Source organism: Amia ocellicauda, chromosome 2, assembly GCF_036373705.1.
Source record: "Amia ocellicauda isolate fAmiCal2 chromosome 2, fAmiCal2.hap1, whole genome shotgun sequence".
In the NCBI taxonomy this organism is placed as follows: domain Eukaryota; kingdom Metazoa; phylum Chordata; class Actinopteri; order Amiiformes; family Amiidae; genus Amia; species Amia ocellicauda.
The window spans coordinates 32156950-32174931 of record NC_089851.1 but is presented as its reverse complement, the minus strand read 5'-3'; the positions used below and the strand labels follow the sequence as shown (position 1 = coordinate 32174931).

Below are 17982 nucleotides of genomic sequence, written 5' to 3'. Positions count from 1 at the left end.
GAGGAGCCAAAGCTACTTGTAAGACAGCTTAATTAGGTCTATCTACTAGTAATTGCATTTGTTTCTTATCCCATGAGATTTGAGAACCTCCAGTTGTTTGTTTGTTTTTTTAATCCGCTTACTTGTACACTACAGCAAGTGTGTTACATATGGTCCATAGGGACATTGTGTGCTCTGAGCAAAGGCCACTACACAGACATCAACCATAGTCCACAACCTCATAAACTATAATACCATTTTCTAGTTTGTTAGTTAGCTATCCAATTATGTTTTTGCACCAAAATTTCCTATGTGAAGGCTGTAATAAGTTAGGGGTTCTTTTATAGTCTGTACTTAGTATACTGTCAAAAATTAAATGTACTTACTTAATGTGCTTATGTTACCATCATTTTAAATGACTCATTAATGTTGATTACAATCATTCAAGCGCTAAATTAGCCAGAACAAACCTCACCTCCAGATTAACTCACTGCTATTTTGTCCCTTGAATGATTTTGAAATGAATGCATAGAAAATCTAAGACCTTTGTTTTCCTGTATTTACAACAGATTCCTAGAGCAATGTACTGAAGGGTAAATAGTACATTAGACAAAAAGACTAATTTTCTTAAATAATTCTTATGAGCTAACTGCAAAGACAGTCAACACAATACTGGTTGTACCCTTCTGATTATGCAAGTCCTACAAAGTGTTTCACTGCAAATGTGCAAGACTGGAGTGTGACATCCCTTTATAAAGATGTATGTATGGGTTACATATATGTAAAAAGACTCTTTCATGTGTCAGCCAATGTATCTGGTAATAATGAGAGCTGTCTATGACTTTAGACCTGAAAGTATCATTTTAATGCTTAACTACCCTTGGCTGCTGCACTAGATGTTCAGAATACTACTCCTGCCAGTCAGAAAGTGCCAAGTGGTCTAAATTTAGATCGCATCATGCTTTCATTACTTGGGTTTACAGCCTTCGTAGCACAGATGCCTGTATAAGTAGAATAATTCACATTACCATTAGGGGAAATAATTGACTTTCAATGGACAAATGAGAAAAAGTTCTCCAACTTGCCATCTGCTATTAAAATAAAAAGATACAGTGGATTGCAGAAGGAAGGAGGGGAAACTACTGCATATGGTTTCATAGCTGATGATTAGGAGTTTATCATTTTCTTTTCAATTAGTTTTTACATAAACTCTTTATTAAGGGGGACCTTAGGGTGGTGGTTAGTTAGGGAACCCAACCCTAGATAATATAAAATAGGAGATATACATGGACTAGATATAGATTTAGATACAAGACATTGGGTTTGGCCAATGCACTCAAAGTTACACTCCTGCCCTTGCAAAAAGGGCCATGGAATTTAATATTTTCAGAGGGCAAGACCTTAAGTGACCCATCTTTATACTAACTGTGCCCAACAGTCATCCAAAACCACTCCCAGAAGCAGCTTTGCTTATTCTCCAGAACCCAGATGAGAGGGGTAAACTTAAAGACAGAAGTTCGAAAAGTCACAATTTACAGCTGTAGAAAACCCTGCAAATGATATGCTACAAATCTTCAACTTTAAATTCAACTGAATTTGAGCACAGTTTTCATTAGTCAAAAAAGTGTTAATTGCATAACCCATGGTGCTTTTTAACATGGTCATCCCCCAGCACATTTACCACACCATTAATACATTTTTGTGAGTAACTTAAATGCACTCCCATTTGCCTTAGATCAGGCTCGTGTTTTGACAGAGCAGCACAGTTAAAACCTCATAACAGGATTTAGACCATAATCCTATTCCTGATGTTATAATAGAAGTAATCAGCATAAAAAGGGTTGTACCCTGTCCCCTGCCCAATGTTATACTGTTGGGGAGGGAAAGGGATTAATTTACTCAGATTAAAATGTGATCGTACTTAAAATCAAAGTTTATGACATAACATTGTAAGCTTGCTTTATAACAAATGGAAAACAGGGGAGAGAGCTGTAACAAACAGGTGCCACTATACTAACAGTTATGCAACCTCTCACTTGGGCTGACCTAGGTTTATTTATTGGTGCCAAGGCTGAGGCACTTCTGTAAAAACTAAAAATGGTTAAAATAAAACGTATTGCATCGAGAAATGCCCGATGGTGTCCGTCTCCAATATATATCTCTAGACTGGGAGTGAAAACCGAATAACGCCAACAACTTTGGAGTGACTAATGTGGTAAGAGCCCACCATCACTCTTGCAACTGGATTGATGTGGTAGGAGGAGCAGACCGATGTGGAATTAGGAACCTGACAATTAAAATACAAACATAATTGACACAAGAAACTACCATATAGAGGCGTGCGTGTTTCAATTTTTAATCTGATCTTGTGCATCACGCATCGACACAAACAAACAGCAAAGGGAACAGTGAATGTTGGCAAACAATAAGTAATGGGGAAAAGAGTCAATTTTCACAATTGGGCGGAGCTCATTTTCACATGCCAGGGCTCTGTACAAAATCAAAGCCTGATGTGAGCTAGGTCAGGGCAATTGGCTGTAACTTTCACAGTAGGGTTAATGGCTGGGACCAAATCGGGTCGCCGATTTTTGATGACAGTTTCCAGGGAGCTGGACGGATGCCAGGGGAGAGAGAGCATTCGTCTGTCCCAGTGCTGCACCAGCCTCATGGATTCCATGCCAACAGCGCTCAGTCCCTATGCTCTGAACAGAACCACCATCCCCAACGCAGCTTCCTCTGCAGAAGATACCCTTCTATGGGGCATTAAGTCATATATATATATATATATATATACATACATATACATACACATACATACACTCACCTAAAGGATTATTAGGAACACCATACTAATACTGTGTTTGACCCCCTTTCGCCTTCAGAACTGCCTTAATTCTACGTGGCATGGATTCAACAAGGTGCTGAAAGCATTCTTTAGAAATGTTGGCCCATATTGATAGGATAGCATCTTGCAGTTGATGGAGATTTGTGGGATGCACATCCAGGGCACGAAGCTCCCGTTCCACCACATCCCAAAGATGGCACACTTATCAAACAAACATCCAAAGCATACATTTACTTATCTAACATTGTATCTATTGTATTGTATCTATTGTATTGTATGCATTTATGAATAACACTCTACTCTAGTGCCTCACAGCTACTATTAGAAATTAATAATTAAAGGTAAATGATGCCACACTGTTTGACATTACCAAAAGGCTTTTGAACCTTATCATTCTTCCCAAAATTCGACTAATAAGCGTCTAGACAAGATTCTTAAACAATTCTAGGATACTCATTTATTAACAAAGTAAAAAATAGGATGAATGTTAAACAATAATATTATTATTATTATTATTATTAATAATAATAATAATAATTAAAACTAAAATTTGATTGATTGATTTGATTTGATGATTGTGAATTGTATTTAAAATTTAATTCACCCAAATTGCTGGTTTTAAAATAGGAAGAGACTTGAACCTTAATACATAACAATTACATAAAAAATACTTGTTTTTTTTCCCCAACTGCAACCACATCAGGTGAAATCTCTGGTAATTTCCCAACCAGCCTCCTCAATGCTTCCCACTTTCTGGCTTAAGAAAAATAAAGATTATGGGTGTATTCATAAGAAGATTACAGCGGTCATGCATAGTTAAAAGCACTCCACAAGTATCTATAAATAAAACAATCTAAGAATACAGCATATCCCCCATGTAGGAGATCACAGCGGCAAAAAATAAGCTCTGTCGAACAACTTAAGCAGCGAATTGCCTTTTATTGTTGAGGCAATCGTTTCATAGCAAATATACACTGGATTATTATTATTTCTGGTACAGTGGGGTCTGTAGAGCTACCCCAGAAGCACGGCATGCACTCCCCAGGTATTGTGAATCATGGCCTCTTCACTTCATAGCTGATCATTTCTTAAGCCTTTAAGTGTGGACTGTAGGATTAGGAAGTACACAAATATCCAAATATATATACACTCACCTAAAGGATTATTAGGAACACCTGTTCAATTTCTCATTAATGCAATTATCTAATCAACCAATCACATGGCAGTTGCTTCAATGCATTTAGGGGTGTGGTCCTGGTCAAGACAATCTCCTGAACTCCAAACTGAATGTCTGAATGGGAAAGAAAGGTGATTTAAGCAATTTTGAGCGTGGCATGATTGTTGGTGCCAGACGGGCCGGTCTGAGTATTTCACAAATCTGCTCAGTTACTGGGATTTTCACGCACAACCATTTCTAGGGTTTACAAAGAATGGTGTGAAAAGGGAAAAACATCCAGTATGTGGCAGTCCTGTGGGCGAAAATGCATTGTTGATGCTAGAGGTCAGAGGAGAATGGGCCGACTGATTCAAGCTGATAGAAGAGCAACTTTGACTGAAATAACCACTCGTTACAACCGAGGTATGCAGCAAAGCATTTGTGAAGCCACAACACGTACAACCTTGAGGCGGATGGGCTACAACAGCAGAAGACCCCACCGGGTACCACTCATCTCCACTACAAATAGGAAAAAGAGGCTACAATTTGCACAAGCTCACCAAAATTGGACAGTTGAAGACTGGAAAAATGTTGCCTGGTCTGATGAGTCTCGATTTCTGTTGAGACATTCAGATGGTAGAGTCAGAATTTGGCGTAAACAGAATGAGAACATGGATCCATCATGCCTTGTTACCACTGTGCAGGCTGGTGGTGGTGGTGTAATGGTGTGGGGGATGTTTTCTTGGCACACTTTAGGTCCCTTAGTGCCAATTGGGCATCGTTTAAATGCCACGGCCTACCTGAGCATTGTTTCTGACCATGTCCATCCCTGTATGACCACCATGTACCCATCCTCTGATGGCTACTTCCAGCAGGATAATGCACCATGTCACAAAGGTCGAATCATTTCAAATTGGTTTCTTGAACATGACAATGAGTTCACTGTACTAAACTGGCCCCCACAGTCACCAGATCTCAACCCAATAGAGCATCTTTGGGATGTGGTGGAACGGGAGCTTCGTGCCCTGGATGTGCATCCCACAAATCTCCATCAACTGCAAGATGCTATCCTATCAATATGGGCCAACATTTCTAAAGAATGCTTTCAGCACCTTGTTGAATCAATGCCACGTAGAATTAAGGCAGTTCTGAAGGCGAAAGGGGGTCAAACACAGTATTAGTATGGTGTTCCTAATAATCCTTTAGGTGAGTGTATATAGATTTTACATCTTACATTTCTCAACCTATCTTTAAACCCATCAATGTGTAGAATAGCTGCAAATGCTTATCATAATTAGGTATACTGAGCTTAAATGTCAATGTTATGACTTGCGTTAGTTAGTTGGTCCCGTTTGTCAAGAAAATCAAAAAGAAAATTGCTTCAACATTGCATATTTTGAGGAATATTTATTGTCCTGTGCCCTTTCGAAGTACGGCTTCTGCATCTGAACAAAGGCTTTTTCAAACTGCAGCTCTGCCTATTATATCATTTTCTCACATACGTCTCTTTAAGGTTTCCTTTGAAGAGAAGTGCTTGGATGTGGAGTTCAGGAGCCGATGAGGAAAGGATTAGTCTTGGGGGATAAAACAGCTCAGTCTTGCTCCTTCTATTTCAGCCATTTTCTCTGGTTTAGGTTCTTTCTAGTCTAAATCTGTTGATTGTTGTGTGCGTGTCATTATTGTATAGCTTCCTTTTTGTAACCATCTGTTGACAGTAGCCTGTACTCCATTTCAGTAAAACATTGATTTGCCTTTCCCAAATAACCTTCAAAATGTTAGTTATGGATACTCCATCATCACATTTGATCACCTTCCTTGGAGCAGTGGTAAATCCCTGAACATACAATCCTCTTTTTCTCTGCGTCAGGCTTGCAATTTAAAAGAATCAGCAACTGACGGTCCAGCCTGAAGCCATATTTACAATTCTCCCTTGTCTCAATTAGTTCCTCGACTGCCGGTGTCACTGTATCCAGGGTGTACCCTGCCTTGCGCGGTGTCTGTGGGTTTAAGCTTCGGTACTCACTGTGACGGTGTACTTGATGAAGCAGTTATTGTTGCAAATGTTTCTGGGAAATGTGCAGTGGAAATAAAGATTACATATGCTGTCACTCTTCCAGCTGTTCAAATGACTGCTAACACCATGCACTTAAATACCGTCAATACGTTTTTAGTTTTTTTTCGGGTGGCTAATTCAAAGTAATTTTCATTTTAGGTCCTGCCATTTTAGGTCAGTCCCATTTCCCGAAACGTAATGATACAGCAATTGCTTACAGAGGCACGTAGGGTTTTTGCGTTTTCATTTTAAAACTGGGGAGAGCAGCCGAGATGGATACCTTACAAAACTAAGGCCTGTATGATGACATACGGCGTATTATCTTCTTGGTATATCACAAGAAAGCATGCAATTAGGAAAAGGTGTATAAATGGAGGACTTTAACACATTTGTTCTATAGCAGAAAGTGTTCATTCAAAACCCAAAACCACTACCCTAGCTTGGCTGATTATCCCCAGAACATAATGCTTCAACTGCCACCTTTGACATTTGCAACCATACAATGAACATTAGCCTTCACTTAGTCTTCCTCTAACTGTTGAAACTAAAAACACTGTTACAAGTCCTTTTTCCAGTCCAGAGTTTTTTTTTGTTTGTTTTGTTTTTTCTGACTTGCAGATGCTCATGGATGTTGTACTTCAGAGACTACAACTCTTATGTTACTGACCAGTCTTTTCATATAATGAGTTTGATGCTCATTTTAGCTACATGGATCAGGTGTTCAAAGTCTTGAATGTGTTCCCCAAACTGCAGCTACAATAAAACTGACATACAAGACTATGATATTACATCTAAGCAATGTTATTGTTGAAAATCCTGTAATGTCTACAGTTTAAAAAAAACAAAAAACAAAGGTCAGCTAGGAATCACAGAAATTAACATCCCAGACTTCCTCTTTAGAGATTGTTTCATTTTGGCCTGAAAACTTCATTAAATGTATTAGTCTAACCTTCTGACCTAGAGAATGTTGTCTGTGTGTTCTGGGTTCTGGGCAGCCTGAGAGCGAAGTAGGTCACAAGGCAAGCAAACCACAAACATGGCATCTCATTCAGCTGAATGCTTCCTCTCTGCTTGTACTCTGCTGGCTACCAGAGGTGGACAGCTGGCAATATAGTCAATTGCTCTGGATAATTTAGCTGGCAGAGTTTCATCTTCTTGCACATTAATCCTTGTTTCTACGTCCTTTAATTACCCAGTCCATGGAAAAGGCTAGCAAGCATCCCCATGGAGAGAGGCTATGAAAGCATTTGCCAATAATAAAGACAACAAAGAATAAAAAACAAATGCTAAAAAAAGGGTGCTAATTCTACAGATTCTTCATCATATACAAGTACTGGTTACCATCATTGTTAATATGGGCAGAACCAATGATATGGAACACATGGGATATTCCCCAGGACCCCCCTGTACACAATCTCAATTGATAAATACAATGTATACAACCCAACCAGAGTGTTGGCATATTAATCTGTTACTGAACATATCTATCCTTGTGTACATACAACTTGAGATTCATAACAGCTGCAAACATTAGGAATAGCATTTTTCAAATATTTATGCATTTGATCTCTATTCTTAGTGTAGCTGTGCATCCACAAAATTACCAACATTAAACAACTCATATAAAAGCATTTAAATAAGATGAAAAAGTGATATGCACAGTGTACATAGTGAGTTTGAATACCATACTAAACAACTATTCTCTTTGCATTCCTATTACTGGGGGGAGAAAAAAACATTATTAGCCAAATTGTATACCATTTATGTTGTAAAACACTCACACACATTTATATTCATTCATATTAGATGAAGGTTTGCCCACGGGAGATCTGCAGCTGTCAGCCAGGCAGGTTGGTGAGTAATAATATTATATAAACATTCTACTTTTTAAATGCACTCCTTTAAATGATTAAAATGTGGGCCAATATCATATAAATAGCATGTACACATAAAAACAAGTGTCATCTGAGAATATTTTAAAACAAATACTGAAAAATCAAGGGTTCTGCAGTGAGAAGTGAAAGGAAATACACTCACCTAAAGGATTATTAGGAACACCTGTTCAATTTCTCATTAATGCAATTATCTAACCAACCAATCACATGGCAGTTGCTTCAATGCATTTAGGGGTGTGGTCCTGGTCAAGACAATCTCCTGAACTCCAAACTGAATGTCTGAATGGGAAAGAAAGGTGATTTAAGCAATTTTGAGCGTGGCATGGTTGTTGGTGCCAGACGGGCCGGTCTGAGTATTTCTCAGTTACTGGGATTTTCACGCACAACCATTTCTAGGGTTTACAAAGAATGGTGTGAAAAGGGAAAAACATCCAGTATGCGGCAGTCCTGTGGGTGAAAATGCCTTGTTGATGCTAGAGGTCAGAGGAGAATGGGCCGACTGCTTCAAGCTGATAGAAGAGCAACTTTGACTGAAATAACAACTCGTTACAACCGAGGTATGCAGAAAAGCATTTGTGAAGCCACAACACGTACAACCTTGAGGCGGATGGGCTACAACAGCAGAAGACCCCACCGGGTACCACTCATCTCCACTACAAATAGGAAAAAGAGGCTACAATTTGCACAAGCTCACCAAAATTGGACAGTTGAAGACTGGAAAAATGTTGCCTGGTCTGATGAGTCTCGATTTCTGTTGAGACATTCAGATGGTAGAGTCAGAATTTGGCGTAAACAGAATGAGAACATGGATCCATCATGCCTTGTTACCACTGTGCAGGCTGGTGGTGGTGGTGTAATGGTGTGGGGGATGTTTTCTTGGCACACTTTAGGCCCCTTAGTGCCAATTGGGCATCGTTTAAATGCCACGGCCTACCTGAGCATTGTTTCTGACCATGTCCATCCCTTTATGACCACCATGTACCCATCCTCTGATGGCTACTTCCAGCAGGATAATGCACCATGTCACAAAGGTCGAATCATTTCAAATTGGTTTCTTGAACATGACAATGAGTTCACTGTACTAAACTGGCCCCCACAGTCACCAGATCTCAACCCAATAGAGCATCTTTGGGATGTGGTGGAACGGGAGCTTCGTGCCCTGGATGTGCATCCCACAAATCTCCATCAACTGCAAGATGCTATCCTATCAATATGGGCCAACATTTCTAAAGAATGCTTTCAGCACCTTGTTGAATCAATGCCACGTAGAATTAAGGCAGTTCTGAAGGCGAAAGGGGGTCAAACACAGTATTAGTATGGTGTTCCTAATAATCCTTTAGGTGAGTGTATACAGCTCTGGAAAAAAATGAGACCACTGCAAAATGATCAGTTTCTCTGGTTTTACTATTTATAAGTATGCATTTGGTTAAAATGAATATTTTTATTTTATTCTATAAACTACTGAAACAATTCTCCCAAATTCCAAATAAAAATCTGAATGGAATGGAATGGCTGCCATACATGTAGAGATGCGGATTTAAGAAAAAGCTGCAGTGGTCTCAATTTTTTCCAGAGCTGTATGTCTGGATGTGAAGAGTGAAAATGCATTTTGCTTTTCAAAGGAAGAGTGACCCTGTCTGGCTCAGACAAAGTCTAGATTGATCCTGACCACGGATCACTGGGAACCAGCAGAAAAATAGAACAGGCATCCATCTCCTGACACTTCTATACATAGCGTCTGCGCTTATCACTTGTTTGTACACTCACGGTCTATATTGACTGTGTGCCGAGTCACACTGCCTTTGTAAGGGCTTAAAAGATCATTGACACTTCAGAATAATCAACTCAAAGTCAGGTTGGGTCAACACAGAGAAGAAGGAAATCACAAATGGGCCACAAGGTAGATTTCTAAAAATGTTGTGCACCTACAGAAGACATCGTTTACCGGACTTGAGAGACCTGGGTAGCATTAATGATTCAACCTTCTGAAGAAAACTGATCATGAGACATAGCCGAGAGTTTCTCTCAAGTGTTTTGCACCCATTTCCTATCTAAATGTGATTCCTCCACTTGAATCTGCCTAGTCTGGCATACAATATAAAGAAGGTATTTTGCATTAAACATTTTTAAATAAAAGCACAGACACATTTAAAAATATTTAAAATGTGTTTTGTCCTATGATTAAGATGATGTGCTATGCTTTGATGCAAATATTTAAATTTTCAATAAAACATTATTTCATGTAGCCTAGATGTTCTATAGTTTTATATGACAAAACAAAACAATTATTATCGTTTGAACACCAAATTAAGTAATTTAATGATTCATGTCTTGCAGCAAAATATTTGAATGGCAACAATACATATCTCTGTTCATCACAAGTAAAAATAATGCAGAAACAAAGGGTATTGGCGACAAACACAAACACAATAATCTATTCACCTTTGGACAGCACTTACGGAATACATACAATGACCCCAGATTAAAAGAGAATGGGAAAGCATGGATTTAAATTCCATGGCATCTTGAAATTACCTGTATGGGTGTATATAACATTTAATCCACAGACATTTTCATTTCTATGAATTTACTAGGTACAATGGGGTATAAAACAGCTAAAAAGAAAACTATTGTGTAAAAACAAAGATGGGGTGCATCTTCTTTGAATGCCTACAGTGAGCTGAAGTTCACAGTAAGTCACCCAGGATTAGAGGTCTATAGCTGTCATTGCTCTCCACTCTGTTCCATATCATGCACTAAATCATATTATACCAGTCTGCAATCTTCATTTTAATTATTCACCAGTAACAACCCCAACCATTTACATTACCACACCCATGCTTTACTATAAGCACTAAACAACTACATTTTACTGTAGTTTTATTCAAGTTGAAAAATTCCAACGGTTTCATTTGTAAAGGACACTCTTCTCCAGGACTCTTATGAGCAATCCTTGTACTTTTCTTTCTTTGCATTGCTTTTCGCAAGTAAGCTTTTTCAGCTGCAACTGCTCCCACTCTAACCACGTATTTAATGTGGTTTAGATTTGATACTTAAGCAAAATCAGCAGCAACTTGAAAACTGGTGAGAACTGGTTCTATTTAGCCTGGAGTTCAGTCTCTTCTTTTTCAGTGCTTTTTTTCTCTTCCTGCCTTGGTCAAATGTGTTAGCACACCTGATAGTTGTTGTGCAGATATTCATTTTGTGACCCGGGAGATCATTGTAACTGCCTGCACCAAGTTCTCGGCTTTGTGAAGGGTAATTATGGCTAGCTGATCATCCACAGTTTATCTCCCTCCATTGAGCCGACAATGTTTAAGTTTGAACATTGTGCACACTGACGATACAGACTAAACAAAAGGCACTTAAAAAAAAAAATACAAGTGTCATGTAAAATCCCCATGAAGACAAATTGCATGTATAAGGTTTGATTTTTTAAATTATCCTATACACAACATGCTGCAGAAGAGGTATGTTACTTATATCAGAAAAAAAGTTTTAACCTCACATAGATTGCATTACATATTGTACACACAAAACAAATCCAATCTGCTCAGAGACGGAATATGGTTAGCACTGCACGGACACAAATAGACCGTAAAACGTAGGCATGATGGCCAACTACCTGCTGAAAAACACTAGCAGCACAACAGCCGAATATGTGCGTCAGCTGTATTTTGCTTTGAGAGTTTTACACTGTCATATGTCTAGTTTATAGCGATTCTTAGTCATCATTCGGTGAGATTGTCGATCCGTAATTATACCTGTCGGTTATGACTTAAAGAAGAAAGCAATACAATCCTAACATAGGGGAATGAAAACAAGCCATCTTCCGAAGAGCACTTTAAGTCCACAGATGTTTAGGTACTGCTCTTTGTCTTGTGTTATGATGGTAATTACAGGTATTGTTTGCTGGCACATACAAACATATAGACTCAAATGAAACCCCTCAGAGGAAAAGACTTCATACATTCTGCCGTCTGCTTCATGAATCACTACCCGTACTCTTCGTTTCACCACAGCCATATGGGCTTACAATATACTTGATTAAACCATTACGGGCAACTAGGAAGAAGCCCCAATAGCAGATTAAGATGGGGATTTAAGAACCGAATGCCTATGGGAGCTAAGACTATCATCAAGATGTGCTTAAAATAAGAGCAGAACCTTTAATTAGCTAATTCTAAACCGAATACACAGATTTAAGTATTGAGAGCAACCTAACAGACCAAATTGAGAGCATGTATACATACATTTGCAGTTTACCTGCATTCTTATTTGAAAACATCAGTATACGTGCCTTCAATCCTCTATTTCTTCAAGCATGATTGCTGTACCAAACTGAGGTATTAAACCTTCACGAAGGAAAGGCTTTGTCGATGTGTTTTGTGCCATAATGCAGAAGCAATCTGTTGTAAAGATTCTATTCTACATTCTGCATGGAGCACAAGCTGGCGGTCACAAGGAATTGGTGTATTGAAATGGGAGATCACAAACGGATAGCCATGGACACAGGTGGACAACAAATCCCCATATTTCTCATTATACCCTTGGTAAAGCATCATGTGCATTTAATCCTCAAGCGCTTAGACTAACAGCTACTTGGTACTCAAAATGATCTTTCAGTTGTTTATGTTCTTCAGCTAATTGCAGCACAAACAATATTAGTATCACACTGCATTTACTTTACTGTAGTTCTTGTAAAGGGGGTTGTCCAGTTTAACAAGTCAAATGGGTGGGGGGGGAGAAAAAACAAACAGATTGTTCAAAACTCCTTCAAAGCCAGGGAATTATACATTTAAAACCAATCATTTCTCTCTCGGGCCTAATGGCAAAAGCTCAAAGAATTACAATGAGCAATTTTTCAATTAAAAAAAAAAAAAAAAAAAAATCTTCGGTTTTGATAAGACATTCTATCATACTTCAAAGCTTTTTACTGAACTGCAAAATGTGTGCTCCACTTTTTTTAATCTGATGATTTTCCACAGACATCTTGTTTCTTGGTAGATTTGCATCTTTCAACGTTTCAAGTTACCCTCAGAATTCATGTGCAACAAGCTTAGAAAATCACCCTGTTCAGTTGAAAATAAAGCCATATCAGTTGCAGATACAAGTTGATTTATATGCACTTCACAAGAAATAGACCTTTAACAGAGACTCACATCTTTAAATTCTCCTGGAATGGAACAACCATTTGGGACAAGTCTTCAAATGTGAATAACCTAAAAGTAATACAAATAATAAAACTGACTAACTCTGAATTCCACAATACAAGATGGCTTTCTTAATACATCCTTTATTAAAATAGCAAATTACTAATGAGTCCTTTACACTTGAAATGAGTCTGTTTTGGTATATTCAGTTTAATGAAATGGGAAATTCTACAGACACATTTCCAACATTTAGTCCAACTCTCTCCACCGGAATCCACAGGCAAGCTTCCCATTACATCTCAGAAGACCTTTCATGCAACAAATAGAAACAGGCTTCAGATAAAGTAGTAGGGTCACAAAAGTGTGTCTTACCTGCAGACGTCTGTTTGAATTTTTCACTCTTCTTCTTCCTCCACTTCCAGGGCTTGAAGAGTCTGCCCAAGGTGGCAAATTTGCTTCTTCTCCTGATCGGTGGGGTGTGGGTCCCAGGTACAAGAGACTCTGAACGCATTGCAGCCAGTCTTTCTACTTCTTCAGCTAGGAGAGGACAACAAGAGAAACACACTGCATGAGACTTCCGTTTCTCCCAATGGCACCGGTTTGTTCATCGGTTAGTTGGCAGGTGAAGTAATCTATACAGGAATACTGCTAGTGCATGCTATTTGTCATATTTTAGCAGTACTCCTCATCGAATGGGCTTCACGATCAGCCCTGCTCTTGGCTCTGCTGCTTTCAACCACCCCCTGCCAACTTCTCTACCCACAGGTCCTTCTTCTTCCTTCACAATTCTAGGCACTGAAATAAATCGGGTCCAAAAACTGGGAACCATCTTTTGGAAAATTAGCTAAAGTGTAGCTGTGGCCAAGCAGAGCGCTCTGAATGGCGGCCAGCAAAATTCCAAGGGAAGAATCCAAAACCGGTAAATGGCTGATTCTGTCCAACACAATGAATTCTGGCTTCAGAAGGACTTACATTAGCTCACTGTTTCCAAATGTCCTCCATATACATTTTACTAGTCTTACCACAGATAGCCTGGCAGGAGAGTTACCATGGAAAATAAGTGAAAAAAGGACCAAATGCTCATTATAGTTGTGGATCTATATGGGCTGCTTCTGTATGTTGGGAAATGTTTTGCCACAAGGCGTTTAAAAAACACACACAACATATGTATGCACACTGTCCAGTCCACTGGCACTTTACATTAGAGCATACCATGAAATAGCACATGTATGTACTGTGAACATTCTGGAGGTGCTTGGTCTGCACACCTGCATCAACTTTCTGGACACAGAGACTGATACTTATTGACCATGGTACAGTATGGTATTTTTTTTTTCCAGAAACAGAAAGGGCAGGAGTTGATTTTGTTTTAAGATTTTTTTTTTTTTTTTTTTTTTGTGGTTGCTGAAATGACCCAAGATTAAGAGGACACGGAGGTAAACACCATGCAGATTGGGGAAATGACTAATGAGGAAATCTCCATGAATTACTCTGAATGTACAGCACACTAATCCAATGGCTTTGCTACTCTTAATGCAATTACTATACCTAATGTGTGTGCTTGAAAGTCCTTGTGAAGACAAAAGGGTAGGAGGGTAGGAGAATGCTGCCACTTACACTGCTGAAATTAAATAAAAAATAATGCTTGGGAACTACATAAATGAATTACCCCTTATTTCAATGTATTAGTTAATAAAGTTATTATGATGCCACGAATTACACAATAAAAAAACTAACTTGAGTATGTAAATACTTTTGTCCATGTATGATGGTAGTTTTGAAGTTCATCCAGTGTTAAAGAATATTGCCCTATCTATCAACTAAGAACTGACTAGAAAAATCATTTTAGGCGGGAGCTAAATTCGCCATACCGTTGAACACATACAATTCATATTTACAATTCCTTTACAATACGTATTTTTTAAGAACGAAATTCAATGTATACTTATGTGGTTAACAAAAACAGATGTGTCCTACTTATTTTTAATGTATCAGTATTAAAACCTAGAGGCAAAAAGGTGCTTTGTGATTAAAGCAGCATTCTCCCACCCTGCAGCCTTGATGCTCTGTGTCTGCTGCAATGCCTGTGACCAAAACCAATAATCAAGTGCTTAAAAACAAGCAGCAGGGAAGAGAGCCCCAGCCTAGACAGTTCCAAGTCAGGTGACTTAAAGCTTTAAAATCTCCCTGTGAGAGGAAGCAGACACTGTGAGCGTGTCCCTCTGGAAGGATGAGACTTCACGGAACAGCTATCATGAGAAGCAGCAACCTCATAGCACAGTACACACAATCTTGATACCACAACAACCACCACACAAATTCCCCGATAGGCTGGGATTAAAGCTGTGGAGGTATCTGGGAGCTGTTTCACAAGAGCAATGCGAGCCAAACGAGCATCGTTAGATCATTGGAAGTACAAAGTTTCAAGTGCAATGTGTCCCCCAAACCCTGTCATTCGTTATTATTTATTTCTTATACAGGGCGACTTACAAAATATAAGTGCAATACAAAGTGCAAAAATTCAAGGCAGTACAAGGCATAAAACATTACAAATTCCAATTTACATAATACAGTGCAATTCAAAGCACCATATTAAATATTAAGACGTTTGTGAACAGCATTGCGAGTTCACGAGTGGTCGGGGGACATTGTGAATAGAGACGCGTCGTGAAAACACACTAATGCACTGCATGAACATCACCATTGTTAAATAAAACCTATTGCTTTTCCTTACTGTAACGTATTAGAGTATTTCACAATAATATAGGCATGTTGAATTATTACAATATCGGGCAGAGAGTAAAACTGCGGAAATACAGTTGTCAGATTTAGAGCATGATTAAATTAAATATGAATCTAATGCTTTACTCAGTCACACAATATGAACTTTCGGTGCCATATTTAAAAATGCATTTATGGGGAATATATTGAACAAATCAATTATTTTGAGATGAACTTGATTCCCCATCTTTTTCAGCACCTTTTGCGATCTCCATCAAGATCGTTCTTCAACAGATGTTTCAGGAGGTGGTTTAGGAAACGCGTGGGAGGATCGATTGGTTACCATTAAACGGGAGACGTTAAACTTGAAATCTCAAAAAGCCCCCTGATCCATCCATTGGCAGGACCCAAGTGAAATGTAATGCTTCCCTTACACACACACACACACACACACACACACACACACACACACACACACACACACACACACACACACACACACACACACACACACACACACACACACACACACACACATATATGCATGATTAATGTAAAACAAAGCAAATGCACTTGAATATTTCCAAGATACAACTAGGGCACATCTTTCTGGGCCTGCTACATATTGAATTAAATATAAACCAGTCAGAGTCGTCAAGGGGCCACCCATAAATTGTCAAGTAATCGGAGGGGAGGGGAAGAAGTAAAATGTGACAAACCCAACAAGTGAGGAGAAGCAGTTTCATGGAGTGTGTGGTCTTAAGGTTTTGAAAAGCACCTTTTCGTCTGCAAAAATGTCTATTTGTTGCCTTACAAACCTTGAAGGCTGACATTTAAGGCCACATTTAACTAACTACGATTCATTTCTATGTATTTGACTGTTCAAAATATATTTTAATTTATCTTTTAAAAACTAGGTGGACTACTTTACATGATAGTAGTTGATTTTCTGTTCCCTTCTCTGCTGTCATGTTATCATCCTGAAGTTGCAATTCCCTGTATGTCTAACAAACCAAAACAAAGATTTATTGACTTAAGCATTTTAGTTCTTTGAAGTTCACTCGGCCGCTGCTGTTGTTTTTAACAATCAGGTATGGCATCTCTGTAATTATAGGCAGCTGAAGAAGTGATTAAGCAGCTACAGCAATTGACATTCTATTATACAGCAAATTAGTTGTGGTGGTCAGGAGAGTAGTATAATTTAACGTCCTTTCCACATGTTCAGTAATATGCTAAAATATCCCAAAGTAAGAAGCAGTTCATGATTACATAATATATCCTCAATAAATATAATCAAATCATTTTAGAAGAAGCAGTAAAATTAGATCATTTTACTCCGTTAGCCTGTTACCAATTGTGACATCCAGTGAACAGAATTACCGCAGCATCCGTCACATACAGTAGTATTCAATAATAACTAATAAAACTGTGACATTCAGTAGCTTCCGCATGTGTGAGTTCAGTTATATAGCCGCTTATATTATCATTTTGAAGGGTTTTGAATTACACTTTAGGTTTTAAATTAAACCTGGAATTAATATAACCCAAATATTGCTTTCATGTACCATCTGATACTAAAATAAATAAATAACATTTAACTGGCTACAGTTTCCAAGGGGAACAACTTCTTATATACATATATACATGTATATGAAAAATATAAAAATATGACTATCAAAAAGGTACTACTACACGACACCAGTCACATTAGGAGCTATGATTGAGACAGTGTTTGATGATACTGATGCTGAAAAAAATTCATTGATTTAAACACACCCCGTTTCTTTAATTTCCTTTCTTGACTGGTTCCACAGAACTCGATTAGCACTATTCTAGGACTACTCTACCTATAATAACATTGAGTATTGCACAAGATCTATTAAAGATTTATTAGCCGGCTTTTTTGAGTCAGCAATTTGCAACCATTTGCAATTGTGCCAAGCTAATGAAATGAAAAATTCAAAATTCCTTAAACTGGACGGACAGAATTAAAAAAAAAAAAAAGTTTCCATGGATTTGTATGACTCTGGGTGAGTAAGCAATCAGGCTAAAATGCCAAAATACTGAAGTATCCCTTAAGATTTGGTGTCCATTATTGTTTAGGGTTACCAAAACTGTTATAGTATCATACATCTGATTAAATATGATATATCAACATATTTAAATCTTTTTTTATAGCT

The 17982-nt window shown here is 38.3% G+C and overlaps 1 protein-coding gene across 4 annotated transcripts in view; it reads right to left on the bottom strand.

Moving 5' to 3' along the window:
- phactr1 (phosphatase and actin regulator 1) overlaps nucleotides 1-17982 on the bottom strand; it is a 119956-nt gene that overhangs the window by 45286 nt on the left and 56688 nt on the right. For all 4 annotated transcript variants that reach the window (XM_066723099.1, XM_066723092.1, XM_066723075.1 and 1 more), the window contains exon 2: nucleotides 13454-13618. In XM_066723099.1, coding sequence (XP_066579196.1) covers nucleotides 13454-13618 — 165 coding nt within the window. The remainder of the gene's footprint in view (nucleotides 1-13453; nucleotides 13619-17982) is intronic.